The 13,014-nt window shown below is 44.3% G+C and overlaps 1 protein-coding gene across 3 annotated transcripts in view; it reads left to right on the top strand.

Annotated features, from left to right (window-relative positions):
- Positions 1-13,014, top strand: part of STAT1 (signal transducer and activator of transcription 1) — a 997,040-nt gene that overhangs the window by 116,500 nt on the left and 867,526 nt on the right. For all 3 annotated transcript variants that reach the window (XM_069983571.1, XM_069983569.1, XM_069983570.1), the window contains exon 5: positions 4,822-4,911. In XM_069983571.1, the coding sequence (XP_069839672.1) occupies positions 4,822-4,911 (90 nt within the window). The remainder of the gene's footprint in view (positions 1-4,821; positions 4,912-13,014) is intronic.

The raw sequence follows: 13,014 nt of genomic DNA, 5'->3' as shown, positions 1-13,014 counted from the left end.
GGCGCCCGCGTCTTCCTGAGAGGCCTGCATGGAGCGGAAGATGTCCGTTATAGACTGGGAAAAACGATTGGTAAGCTGCTTTTTTGTCCTCCGAACGCTTCTAGGCAAGGTTCCCCTCCGGCCTGTCATAGTTAGGTGCTAGATTGCCAAAGATTGGCGCTGAATTATGCTGGTGTTATCGCGGGTAGAGCGGAGCTCACATGGGACACGTCCTCCTCAGTGAGCCGCGCGCATGCGCCCAAAATAACTTTATAAAAAATGAAAACAAACTCACCGTTAATGTGATGGCTAGAAATGCTTTTCCTTGGCGATGTGTTTTTTGTGGGCTGGTACTGATATTGCTACCTGCAACTGGTTTTTAAGTTTGCGTCAGTCAGCCTGGTACGCAGTCGACTTTTTGCTATTAGTTTTGAAAAGAACTGCTCACAACAGTAAGTTGTTTCGAACACAAATGCATATTTCAATGCATGTTTTCGTAAAGTGGGAAATTCATCGTTGCTCGGGTAACGTTTATAGAACCCAAGCAGTGGGACATTGTTGTACCTAGCTTTCAGCTCATCATTACTTTGTAACTGAATAATTTCGTGTTGTAGGTTATCGGGCACATCAGCTGGCGTAGAAAAAATGTTTAATTCCATTTGTTTACTTTTCACGTCCTGGAATATCTCGTTAAATACATCAATTAGTTGTGCATATTCAAGTGTTGTAGAATTACATTGTCTCTGTCACGCCTAGGCCTAGTAAAAGCAGCTTGATGGGATTCCAGAGTGCACTGAAGAGCACTTATTTTATCCAGACGCATCTGACCTTTTAAGTCACTAAGTTTAGCATGTCTGGAGCTTTTTTCATTAGTGCCAATGCTTCACCTCAAACTAGACACACAGGCTTGCCTTTGACTTGAAGAAAAAAAAAATCATGTGTCCATTTCTCTTGGAAAGCTCAACATTCTGCATTAACTTTCCTTTTTTTGGAAGTCGCCATTTGTACTATCAATGTCGCACCTAAAGGAAAGAAGTATAATGCATAAGAAAAATTGTCACCTTAGTAACGTACAGAATTAATGTAGCCGTTAGATAACTTCATATGGATTGCAACCCTCACCATGCTGCAGTAAAATGTATTGCAATATGGTGGGGGATGTCATCCATATGACACTGTCAAAAAGCTACCTGTGTTGATGATTCATGTCATTTTGGACAAAATTAATTGGATTTCAACCCTCACCATTTTGCATTAAATTTTAAAGCAGCATGGTGGGGGTGGTAGCCAATGTGAGGCTTAATACACCTTTTATTTGGGGGACAGGGTGCAGGACAATCTTCAATAGTGGTCTGCAGGCTGACAGGACAGCGGTGGTAGCAGGGCTGGTGATTGATGGTGTGAACTGGCAACAGCGAACGCAGTGACAGAATCGGCCCAGACTGCCCACCTTATTTTCTCTGCTGCTTGAGGCAAAAATTTAAATATAATTAAAATCATTTGTAGTCACTTGCACATGGGCTACTATCAGCATTGTATTGAAGGGCACGGCATGTGGCAGCATTACAGTCAGGGGCACGGCATGTGGCAGAGGCTATTGTGAATAAATTACACACACTACTAACAGGAGAGCAGGAGTATGTTCAGTAGTGGTCTGCAGGCTGACAGGACAGCGGTGGTAGCAGGGCTGGTGATGGAGGGTGTGAACTGGCAGCAGGGAACACAGTGACAAGGTGGGCAGTGTGGGCCAATTCTGTTTTCTCTGCTGCTTGAGGCAAAAATTTAAATATAATTAAAATCTTTAGTAGTCACTTGCACATGGGCTACTATCAGCATTATAATCAAGGGCACAGCATGTGGCAGCATTACAGTCAGGGTCACAGAGTAGTGCTGCCACAGTTGTGCCCTTGGTTCCCCCTGCACTCTCGCACCTGGTTCCCCCTGCACTCTCGCACCTGGTTCCCCCTGCACTCCTGCACCTGATTCCCCCCTAGCTCTCCCCGGGAACCTCCACCTGTCGGACTCGCCATGTGGCGCAGAGGCTAGTCGCTGGTGCGGGTGTGGACACGTACGTAGCACCGCAGCGGACAGCTGCTGTGGCATAGGCAACCAATAAGAGCGACTGACGGGGGATGCAGCCTGGCGCACGGCGGCCTTGTCCCAGCCCACCTCCACACTGCGCTCCCTTACTGCTAAGGAGTATGGTGAAGAAGTTGGCAGACACATTTAACTATTAGCTGGGGGCTGGATTGAAGGACCTTGCGGGCCGGATGTTCCCTACCTCTGCCATAGAGGATAGTCGCGGTCTGCTGCCGCTATTTTTCTATGCAATATCTTTTGTGCACAAGAATGGTAACTTCTAAAAGTTGCCATTCTTGTGCACAAAAGATACTGCATAGAAAAGTTTAACAAACTACTACAGTACATTACCTATCATCTCAGCTTGTCTATTGGATCCAAAGTGCACTCATTTTGGAGGAACACACAAAGACTCTGATAACAAAGGAGGAAATGCCCCTCCACTACTACATCAAGTCAAGGCTGCAAGACTGGTCACTGAACAGTGCACGGTCCTGATTACAGGGGATCCATACCATGTGGAATACATAGCGTAACGGCCTTAGGACGGGTGAGAGGTGTTTAACCACCAATGCATTTAAAAACTGTTTCCCACATCGTTTATCACACCAGCGAACTCTTTAACAATTGCCACAATACTATATACTAAAAGACTGCAATAACATCATATATTGAAGCGTAAAAATAAATACAAGTTAAGTGGCATATTCACACTTAGGGCCAGTTCACACTGAGTAAGAACGTCGGAATTCCCGCCGCACTCAGTGTCCTGCTTTGAGCGAATGGGAGAGCGCGCGCTCGTCCGCTCCCTCTCCTCTCTGCTCAAAGAATGAACGTGTTAATTCTTTGAGCGGAGAGCAGCGGACAGGCGCGTGCTCTCCCATTCACTCAAAGCAGCACACTGAGCACGGTGCCGTGTTTACTCAGTGTGAACCGGCCCTTACTGTTGGCACGCAAGGGCCCGGCGGTGCAGAACTGATGTTTGTGGGTACGAAACATGGATATGCACTTTATAGTTCTATGCAATATATCTAGTGTTGTTATCTTATGATATTTCATGATTTATTGATTTTAACCTTCATTCTTAAAAGAAATATAAAATATATACTTTTTTTTTTTTTAAACTAAAACTTATTATTTTTATGCATGTGAGGAAGTTAAGTCTTGAGAGCCTTCCATTTCTTATTCTATTATTTTTTGGTCCATAGGTGCAAACTGGGTAGTGCACTTGTTACCTACTCAGTTATTTTCCATATAGAACACGGTTGAGCGCACACATTCTTTTCATACATACCCCATTATGTTAGTCACACTTGCGAGTTGCCACCTTCTGTGAATAAAAGACTTACACAGTTATATATAATTCATCAAAGCTACCTCACCCCTGACAGACTACTCCGTATGGGTAGGATCCCAGCTCCTACATGTCCAAAACTCCAAGTGGAGCCAGCTGACTTCTGGCACATGATGTGGACATGTTCATGTATTAGTGAATTATGGAAGGTAGTAGTTGACACTCTGACAGATATGTGCCCAATGCTGATGCCCCTGGATCCAACTGTGTGTCTTTTTGGTCTTTGAGTAATAAAGTATGGACGTATCATACAATAATCTTCCTCGGGGAAACCCTTTTCTTTGCCCGCAAGGCAATTGCCCTACCCTGGATTGATAGAAGAGCACCCTCCAAAGCTATGTGGATCTCTCTAGTTAACGTCGCAATATCGTATGAGTGTATTGTATTTATTCATAAAGGTTGTCCCTCCAAATTGGGCAAGGTATGGGATCCATGGTGTCGTTCGCCTTGACCAAGCTATCTTATATACAAACTCTGATATACCAACTCTGGATTGATTTTGTATGATGGAAAAGCACTCTTCTCTGCAGTAACATAATTTTGTTGCTCCACTTGTTATGTTGTTTAGTTGGAAAAAGTTTTGTAGAACTATACTTTTGACATTGAGTTGACCACTGGAAGACCACTGGAACACTCACTGACACGTTTTCCAGCACAGGTTGCAATACAAGATACATAGGGAAAAATTTGTGGAGTCTAAATAAGAACTCAGGTTTTACCCAAGGCAATGCTGCATGCAAGAGAGGTCCTCTGTTCTTCCTGGTCTGCCTGCAGTTCTCCAACCCAAATTTCCACTTAGGCAGACACACTACCACCTGCGCCAGAATGCGCTTGTGGGGAGTAGTCATCCACGACACCTTCGAACCACTCCATGCCCCCTCCTCTCATGATTAGGCCTGTGGATCACTGTTCCAGGAACAAGCTCCACCTGTAGCCACCTGCTCCGGACAGCCAACTCTCTCCACCTGCGTCGGCGCGCCTCCCAGGTACCTTTCCGACTGTCTCCAACCATCTGCGTCCTCCAACTGTCTACCACTGTAGTTTCCAGCTTACTGTGCTTAACCCGACACTATGTAGAGTGCCCTGTCATGTTTCAGCATCAGATGCTGTATTCCCTTCATATGTGGCATGATGCGATGCAGCAGAGGACCTCAGCGTGACATACCTACGTCATCACGCTAGCACTCACCCCCCTCCCCAGAGCTATCAGTCATGCTATTTTTTACTATTTTAATTTTTCACCATAACTTTTATAAATGCAAAATAAGAAAAAAATCTTAAACTTCAATGGTGTTTATTAATAATATTTGCGTCAAATATTAATGTGTCATGACAGTTGTTAAAATATACTGTGTAATGTAAAACATGTGACTTGTCTCTACCTAACCTAACTTGTTTTGTCTTTGCAGAGTCAGGTGGGCAGTACACAAACTACTGTTATAATTGATAAGCACAGGGAACTGGACAAGAAAGTGGTCGACATCAAGAATCGAGCTCTTGTAAGTCTCTTCCTCCTCTCCTCTGTTTGTTACTATTTTCAAACAAGATGAAGAGAGTTGACCATTTCTGAGGTGTTAGGGTCCTAAAACAGAGAGGGATGAGGGTTATTGCTCTGTGTAATACAGAGAACGATCAGCCAATGAAATGATCATAGGCTGATTATTTCTTTAGGTCCTGACCTAAAATCGTGCGCGGCCGACGGCTGATGACTGTAGTATAAAATAAGTAAGTATTAAAGTGACACTGTCACCCCCTTTTTGCATTCTGACTATTCTACACAGGTGTAATGGGTAAATGAAGCAGTTTTCACGCCTTTTTTTTATATCATACGTCATGCTGCTTGTTCAAGTAAAAAGTGATCTTTTATCATGTGCGGATTGTGCTACCTGGGCAGAGCTTCATGGCAGCAGCGCCACTTAGCCCTGCCCACATCACCATGTGGGCCCCGCCCCTCCGTGACATCATCACATCATTGGTATGGGCTGACCTAGAGGGGGTGGTGGGGCCTACATCTTTAGGCCAGCCTGTTTCAATGGTTGGCGAGGGGACAGGCCAATTTACCTAAGATGTCATGGAGGGGCGGGGCCAACAGTGTTGCTGTGGGTGGGGCTAAGTGACGCTGTTGCCATGAAGCCAAGCCCACTTAGTACAATCTTCAGTTGATAAAAGATCACTTTTTACTTGAACAAGCACCATGACGTATGATATAAAATAAGGTATGAAAACTGCTAAATTTACCTTTTTACACCTGTGTAGAGAAGTCAGAATCCACAAAGGGGGTGACAGTGTCACTTTTACTCTCCCTTAACACGTTCTCTGTTGTCTTTGGGCCTTTCTCTGTGTCCTCCGAGGCCTTCACCCTTTGTGTGCAACTCTGCCATCTCTGCACTGCTCAACTGATCACAGGCTGCCAGCCGCTAGGCTACTCACTAGATGAGACAGGCCGTGGCCAGCAATTGGCTGAGCAGCCTGTCTCGGCCTGTAATTTGGCTGAGCGGCTGTCAGCCTGTCAGTGCAGAGAAGGCAGAGCTGCAGACACCATGGAAGGCCTCAGAGGGCACTGGAGAATGTGGTAAGGTGATTTATTACTTTATTTTATACTAAAGGCAAGGGCTGTAAGGACTCCGCTAACAATGTCCGTGCAGCTTTTGCTGCCAGATAGTCCGTCTATTTGCTCAGTAAACAAGCGCCGTTTTTACACTTCGTCTACAGCATTAAAAACATGAATTTCATAATTTTTTTTTTTACAATTGTCATGAGAAGCAACATCAAAACATGATTTAGAAGTCTGATATTCCTGATAATACTGTCACATTGTAGATTTTAGACGGCTGTTTTTCTGGGTTAATATATATACTATACTATACAATAGTATATACTATATGAAGTACAGAGGGGGCTTTTCTACTATTTAGTAGCACATATTGGGCATAACTGCTTATATATGGGCACAAGGGCGGCACTGTTAAAGTTTGAAGTAATATAGTTGTTGCCTCAAACACTATTAAAATAGTATCAGAGGTGGGTGGGCATGCCCTGACTGTTGGTCTAGAAGTTTTTCAAATTTAAAGCGACTCAGTACCCACCATCTGTCTCCCCCAAACCACTTGTACCTTTGGATAGCTGCTTTTAATCAAAGATCTGTCATGGGGTCCGTTCGGCAGGTGATGCAGTTATTGTCCTTAAAAACAACTTTTAAACTTGCAGCCCTGTGCCAAACGGCCGTGGCCTTGAGTATCTGTGCCCTAACTTTGCACCACCCCTCCGTCCCTCCTCTCCATACTCTTCTCCACACTCCATCATTAGGAATGCCACTGGCAGGATTTTTCCTATTCCTCTGCAGTGAACACTGCACGGGTGCCTTAACAATCCAGCCCATGTGCCATGTTCTCACAGCTGATGAATAGGAGAAAATCTGCCTGGGCCATTCCTAATGATGATGAGGGTGGGGAGAAGGGACAGAGAGGTTGTGCCAGCCTAATGCACACACACTCTAGGCCACGGCCGTTTGGCACAGGGCTGCAAGTTTAAAAGTTGTTTTTTTGGACAATAACTGCATCACCTGCCGAACAGACTCCGGGACCAATCTTGGATTAAAAGCAGCTATCTGAAGGTACAAGTGGTATGGGGGGGGGGGGGGGGGTCAGATTGTGGGTACAGAGTCACTTTAAACTACATCCGGCACACTACTCAGGGCTGTGGCATGTGTGGGCTACTGCTGCAGAAACACCTGGACGCCATCTGACCCGCTCCACCACTGCATGAGAAGAGGAGGATGCATCAGCATACTGCCCTAAATGGTAGCCGTGAGCCACCAAAAGTGCCAGACTACCAGTACCCTTCCTAGCACTAAGAGGCTGGGTGCACTACGCTACGACCTCCCCCATTTCACATCCCGCGCTTCCGAAACCTCCTGGAACTGCATGGATCCCTGCACACATCCGCTACGATCCTGCTTGACTTTGCAGCTATCTTCACTCTTGACATGTGGGGTGGACGGAGGCGGCCACTCTGCATCTCACTGCCTGATCACCTCATTCTCCTGGTTTCATTGAGCCTCAAATTTGAAACAGAACTTTTGTTCACTGGTCCTGGACTGCCACCTATTGGCCGCTTGTGTAATTGCAAACGAAAAAGAAAAGAAATCAAACTATTGCCTCCCCTTGCCCATTATACATTCTTCCATTTTTATTTTTTTTTAAATCCGTGGAGGGATACCTCTAATCAACACCTCCCTGTCATCACCCAACATCAGTATACTACTATAATCAGTATACTACTGCAATGACTTCTCACACCTAGGTCCACTTTATGCCTCCTAAAACCTTGTTTAATAATAATAATGTTGTTTTTTAAATATCTCTTTATTTGTATAGCACCAACTGATTCTGCAGCACTTCATAGTTTAACAAATTTGGTCCCTGTCCCCATTAGGGCTCACAATCTAAATTTACCTACAGTATCTGTATGTTTTGGGTGTGGGAAGAAACCCACACAAACACTGAGAGAACATAAAAGCTCTTTGCAGCCCTGTTGCTCTTGGTGGCACTTGAACCCAGGATCCCAGCCCTGTAAGGCTACTGTGCTAACCACTGAGCCTTCAAACATGGTTTTTCCTGGTATTTTTCAATTTAGTATTTGCTAGTAAACTAACAGTCCTGCTCCACAATCAACCACACACTCATCACCAGAGGACCCTCCCCTTATAAAGCCCGATCCCATTTTGTGAGCACCCAAGACTTCCCAGGTTACTTTTTTTCACACTGGGAGTTAATCACACATTAATCGTGTAGAGCATCACCTCCTTTACTTGCAAAATGTCCCTTGGGTCCTGCTGCTGCCATATATCACTTGTCACTTTTCCTTAATTTAATCTACAGTAAGTAAAATCTTTCTGCAGCTGAAATAAAGGCCCTGAAGGCTTAGGTGGACCCAAAGAGGCAGCCAGCTCAAAAACAAAAATTAAAGGGCCGGGGTTGGGTGTAATAAGGGGAAAACTATAGGTGTTTAAGAAATATCCATTCCTCTCGGTTACATCCCAACTCAAACTTTTCTAAATTGTTTATACTCTTTCTTTTGATTTATCTGCAACTTTCGATTATTCCTCTTATTGTTAACTTTTAGATTTTTCTGTACATGGGAGGGAAAAAATTGCCTTACCCCTTTATCTCAGAGAATACACACAGAAAAGATTAGATCTTTAGTACTTATCAAAACTACTGTTTCTATAGAAGGTTGGCTTAATTTTTATGGTGAGAAGATTTTAAACTCAGAAAATATTGTGTTTCCACAGTGGAAGTTGGTATTTAATTGGGGATCAGCAAGATGTTGGTTGTGTTGAAACAGACCCCCCTGGGGGAGGCAGTACGACTATAATATATGGCTGGTGGGTACTCTTTGAGGAGAGGTAGCCGGACGCTATAACCCACCCAGCTGGCAGTGTTGCCCCTTACATGATGGTGCTGCTGGTTAGGATGGAGGTTGTGTTTGCTAAAGATGGTTAAACTAGTTATGCTGAACTCGTGTCAACAAGAGCAGGTGCAGGGACTGTTGAGGAATAGCGTATATAAGAGCAGTCTCTGCAGCTTTTACATGAATGAATTACTGTCCTGCCATCAGAAAGTCAGTTTGTGTTTAATTCAAAAAGGATGTCACTGTTTTTGAAGCGCAAGTGTCTTTTTTTTTTTTTATTGCAGGAATCAGTAGTATAAGCTATTTTAAGAAACTCTGTAATAGGTTTTATCAGCCAAAAAAGCCTCCTTCTGTACTCAAGAAGCAATTTCCCAGCCTCCCCCCCTGACTTCTTATCTGTGCATTATCAGGCAAACACGTCTTCATTATAGAGAAGCCAGTGAATACGGGCTCTGCTCTCTCCATTCTATCCTTATGGAGGGGGAAGGGACCGAGGGAGATGAGGGAGCAGGAAGAGGTGACATGAAGGTCAGCTGTTTGTAGACTGTCTGGGCACATAAACCGCAGGATTCTGGGGTCAGAAAGGTCAGTGCTTATCTATGAACTTACTGAGAGAAGATTGCAGGGTGTTGTGCTGTGCAGGACTGCTCCGTGCTCAGTCACTCCTAACAGCCCCTCCCCTCTCCATAGCCACATAATGGAGACAGAAATCCTGTTTCTTCTGAAGTGAGGGGGGAGGCTGGGAGATTGCTTTTTCAGTCTAGAAGGAAACTCTTTTGATTTATAAAAACCTATTACAGAGTTTCTCAAAATCGCTTGTATTATTGATATTTAATGTTTTTTAAAAAAATGGCCCTGAAATGACAGTTACGCTTTAAACCTAGATGGTGTGCTATATTTAAATAAAGGGAGGTTTCATCATGAGATAAACAGATCCCCAGGACACCAGAACATTTTCTTCAGGTTGTAAATCAGGGATGTTGAATCCTTTAGATTGGAAGGGAGCTTGAAAACTTTATTTGTCTCTGCTGATTTGTTTGTTTTGTTGTGGGGGAGGGGCACCTCTACTTGATCATTTGATTCACCTACCTCCTCTACATCCTTCATACTAATTTTTCTTTTTCATTTTGGGATGTCCTGGATCTTTGGCTGATCTTTTCTGAATAGAAAATATTTTGTAATTTTATTGTGTCCCCCTGGGTTGTACCTCTACATGGGGACTGTTGTGCAGAGGCGGAAATTCTAAGAAAAAAAAAATAGATTAACGATGTGGTGCTAGCAGGAGATATCATACTGGTGGGGGTTAAAAGCGTGTCTTCCTGAGATTAAACCTCAGAGAATACTTCACACTCATCTGGCTGTTGAGTATTAAGAGGTATAATGGTAACATCCTCACTTTAAAAAAAAGTCCTGCACTTTATGGGTGGTGAGGGTTGTCAAATCTGTTTGTATGGTGCCACCTTCTATACTGCCTTAAGCCCACTGCATTGGATCTATGTTCTCAGTAAATGGAACTAGTCAGTTCTTGGTAGTGTTCTGTACTGAAATAACTGGTGTAGAGGACAGTATATTTATATAAGCTGTCATAAGAGTAGCCTGAGTGGGGGCAGGTTTGTGTACTTTGTTAAATGGTATTTTGGGAGGGCGTGTTCAGTCTGTAAGTTCAAGTTCATAAATGTTCTCGCATGAGTTTTGGGTGTTTGTAGAGAATGCCACCTATAGAACTATTGTGAGGATAGTTAGTTCTACCAATACGTGTAGTTTCCAGAGATATAATGTTGGAGGTAGAACAACAAACTAGAGAAGGTTCCTGTTAATTGATAGCTCTAGCTCCATAGGAATGTGCATATTTTTTTTACAGTCAAGCAACCAGTTTTATAGTTCTTTCTATTCATTTTTAGTTTTTCAGCTTTCTTACAAATCAAATATTTTTCAAATACCCTTAGTCTAAGATGGCTAAGATGCCCAAGATGAGCTTGTGAGAATGAAAAAATATTTCCTTGAGCTAGAGGCCTTGAGAAGATCGAGGCCACTCATTATCTCAGTGCTATGTTCCTGAAAATCTATGAGAAAGAGAGAATTACTCCCAGGGGGTTACACCTCCCCTTTATATCAGCTTTTTCAGATAAGGACTTTTCTAAGGATTGGGAAAAGTATATGATTGACTCTCCATTGGTATAATGACAAGACTGATTAAACACTGTGGTCGTTGCTATCACACTGTAATTAGGTCAAACCTGGCGAACACTGGATAGATCTGAAGTTTTATGTATGCCAGCCGGCAATAAGTGTAAGGTGTTTTTTTTGTTTTTGTTTTAAGTTTAACAGATGCAGAGCACAATGAACTGTTCTGCAACAATTCACCTGTAGGACAAGTAGACAAAAGAGAAAAGGCCCGGCGCCTCGTGTGATGCCTTCTAAGAGAGGACTAAAAAGTGCAATAGTGCAGGCTGCTTACCTTGTTGCCCCTTGGGCTTTGTGCATATGAACCCTTGCAGTTTTTTGGGGGTATCGGTGGTGTTGTTGTCCACAGAGTCTGTACAGTCGATGTGGCTAGGGCTTTTGGGGGCTAGTACCAAAAGTCCTAGATAGTACCAAAATGGAATTCCGTCAACAAGGGGCGCGTGTAAACGTATACAAATAAAAAAATGAAAGCAAAGGTACTTGTAGTCAGCACTGCCTGAAGAAAACATCCATATATGCCAGTTGAAATAAAAGGTAGGTTTTATTCACGCTCGCACTCGCAACTCAGCCTGGCCGCGGCCCTCTAGTTTATTGGGGATACTGGCCCGGGGTGCATATGCCCCCCGACCCAGCGTGCCACAGATTCTTATCATATTCTTTCTCTAATAGTACAGTTTTTCACAACAGGCTTGCAGCCAAAATAATGTTTTCCTGTAGGCAGGACGTCTAGAAACATATGGCAGCTGTTTACTAGGGTATGCTAGTGGCATTCACCACCGCTAAGCTTTTCCTTACCGCTTACAGCTCTACATCTACAGGCCATCGGTACCTTCCACTAGTAGGACTATGGGCCATAGGGCCCTGTTCCAGCTCTCTGCAGCGAGACCACGGATTCAGATCCCAGCCTTCAGGCTAAGCTGTCCTCCCCCTCGCCTTGAAACAAATGGAGTGGATCTTCCAGGGTCCGCTCCTCTCCAGAAAAAAAATGCCTGAGTGCCAGAGTTTGCAAGCGAGAATGGGGGAATGCTGCAGCAACTCGAAGCTTCATTAGTGTCTCCCTCCCCTTAATTGCCACCAGGCACACACTGGAACTCCAACTGGACCAGAACAAAGAGTCTGCAAGGATGCCCCAGCGACACAGTGATCTCTGGCGGACCAAGGTTCACAGTCGCTCAGGAACCAGCCCCTTCTACAGCATGTCTCCCAGAGTACACCACACAGTGCAGGAAATGCTGCCCATGATGCCAGTCAGCGAGGAGTTCAGAGCAAAACATGCTTACTTCAACATGACCACGCCCCCTGCGATTAGTGCTGGGACCCCTTCTGTCTATGGATGAAATTAACAGCAATGTTTCTCTCTTTGCAAATGACACCAAGCTTTGTAGTACTATGGAAGATGTGCAGATGTTGCAAGCTGACATAGTCACTTGGTTCGACATTTGCTGTTTCTTGGATTGAAGTCCGCCAGAATTTTCAGCCAGATTCAGATGCATTTTTTGATGCAAACTAGACCACATCCCCTTTTGCACCCCCCCCCCCCCTTTGTGCCAGATGGAAAAGTATCTAAAATGCAGAATAAATGTGGGGAAAAATGAGGTCACTGATCTGAGCCAATCACTGATCAATATGGGACAGCGCCGCCACCACTGCCAATGATTGGCTGAGCGGCCTGTCACTGAAGAGATGGGGCCACTGACACAAAAACACAGAAAAATGCAACAGCTCACCTCAATGGCAGAATGTAGACCCACTACAGACATGAAAATAGTTAAAAGCAGCCCTCCCAACTGCTAAGAAAAAATTCCCACAAAAATAATGAGGCTTTTGGTTACCATTTGCAAACAGTGTAAACCACCCCACCACGATAAGGTAGCCTCATGCTCGTGGCGGACCCTACACTGCTATGGCCTCTCCATGGCGTATAATACGCCTATGCTCTGGGCATGCAAGATCCATCTAATACCTGCAAAGATAATTTCACCACCTGGCTGGGATGGGTGGAGTGC

The sequence above is a fragment of the Dendropsophus ebraccatus genome, chromosome 9 (genome assembly GCF_027789765.1).
Source record: "Dendropsophus ebraccatus isolate aDenEbr1 chromosome 9, aDenEbr1.pat, whole genome shotgun sequence".
Lineage (NCBI taxonomy): Eukaryota > Metazoa > Chordata > Amphibia > Anura > Hylidae > Dendropsophus > Dendropsophus ebraccatus.
The sequence above is the reverse complement of the archived record's forward strand: the minus strand, read 5'-3'. Positions and strand labels throughout refer to the sequence as shown.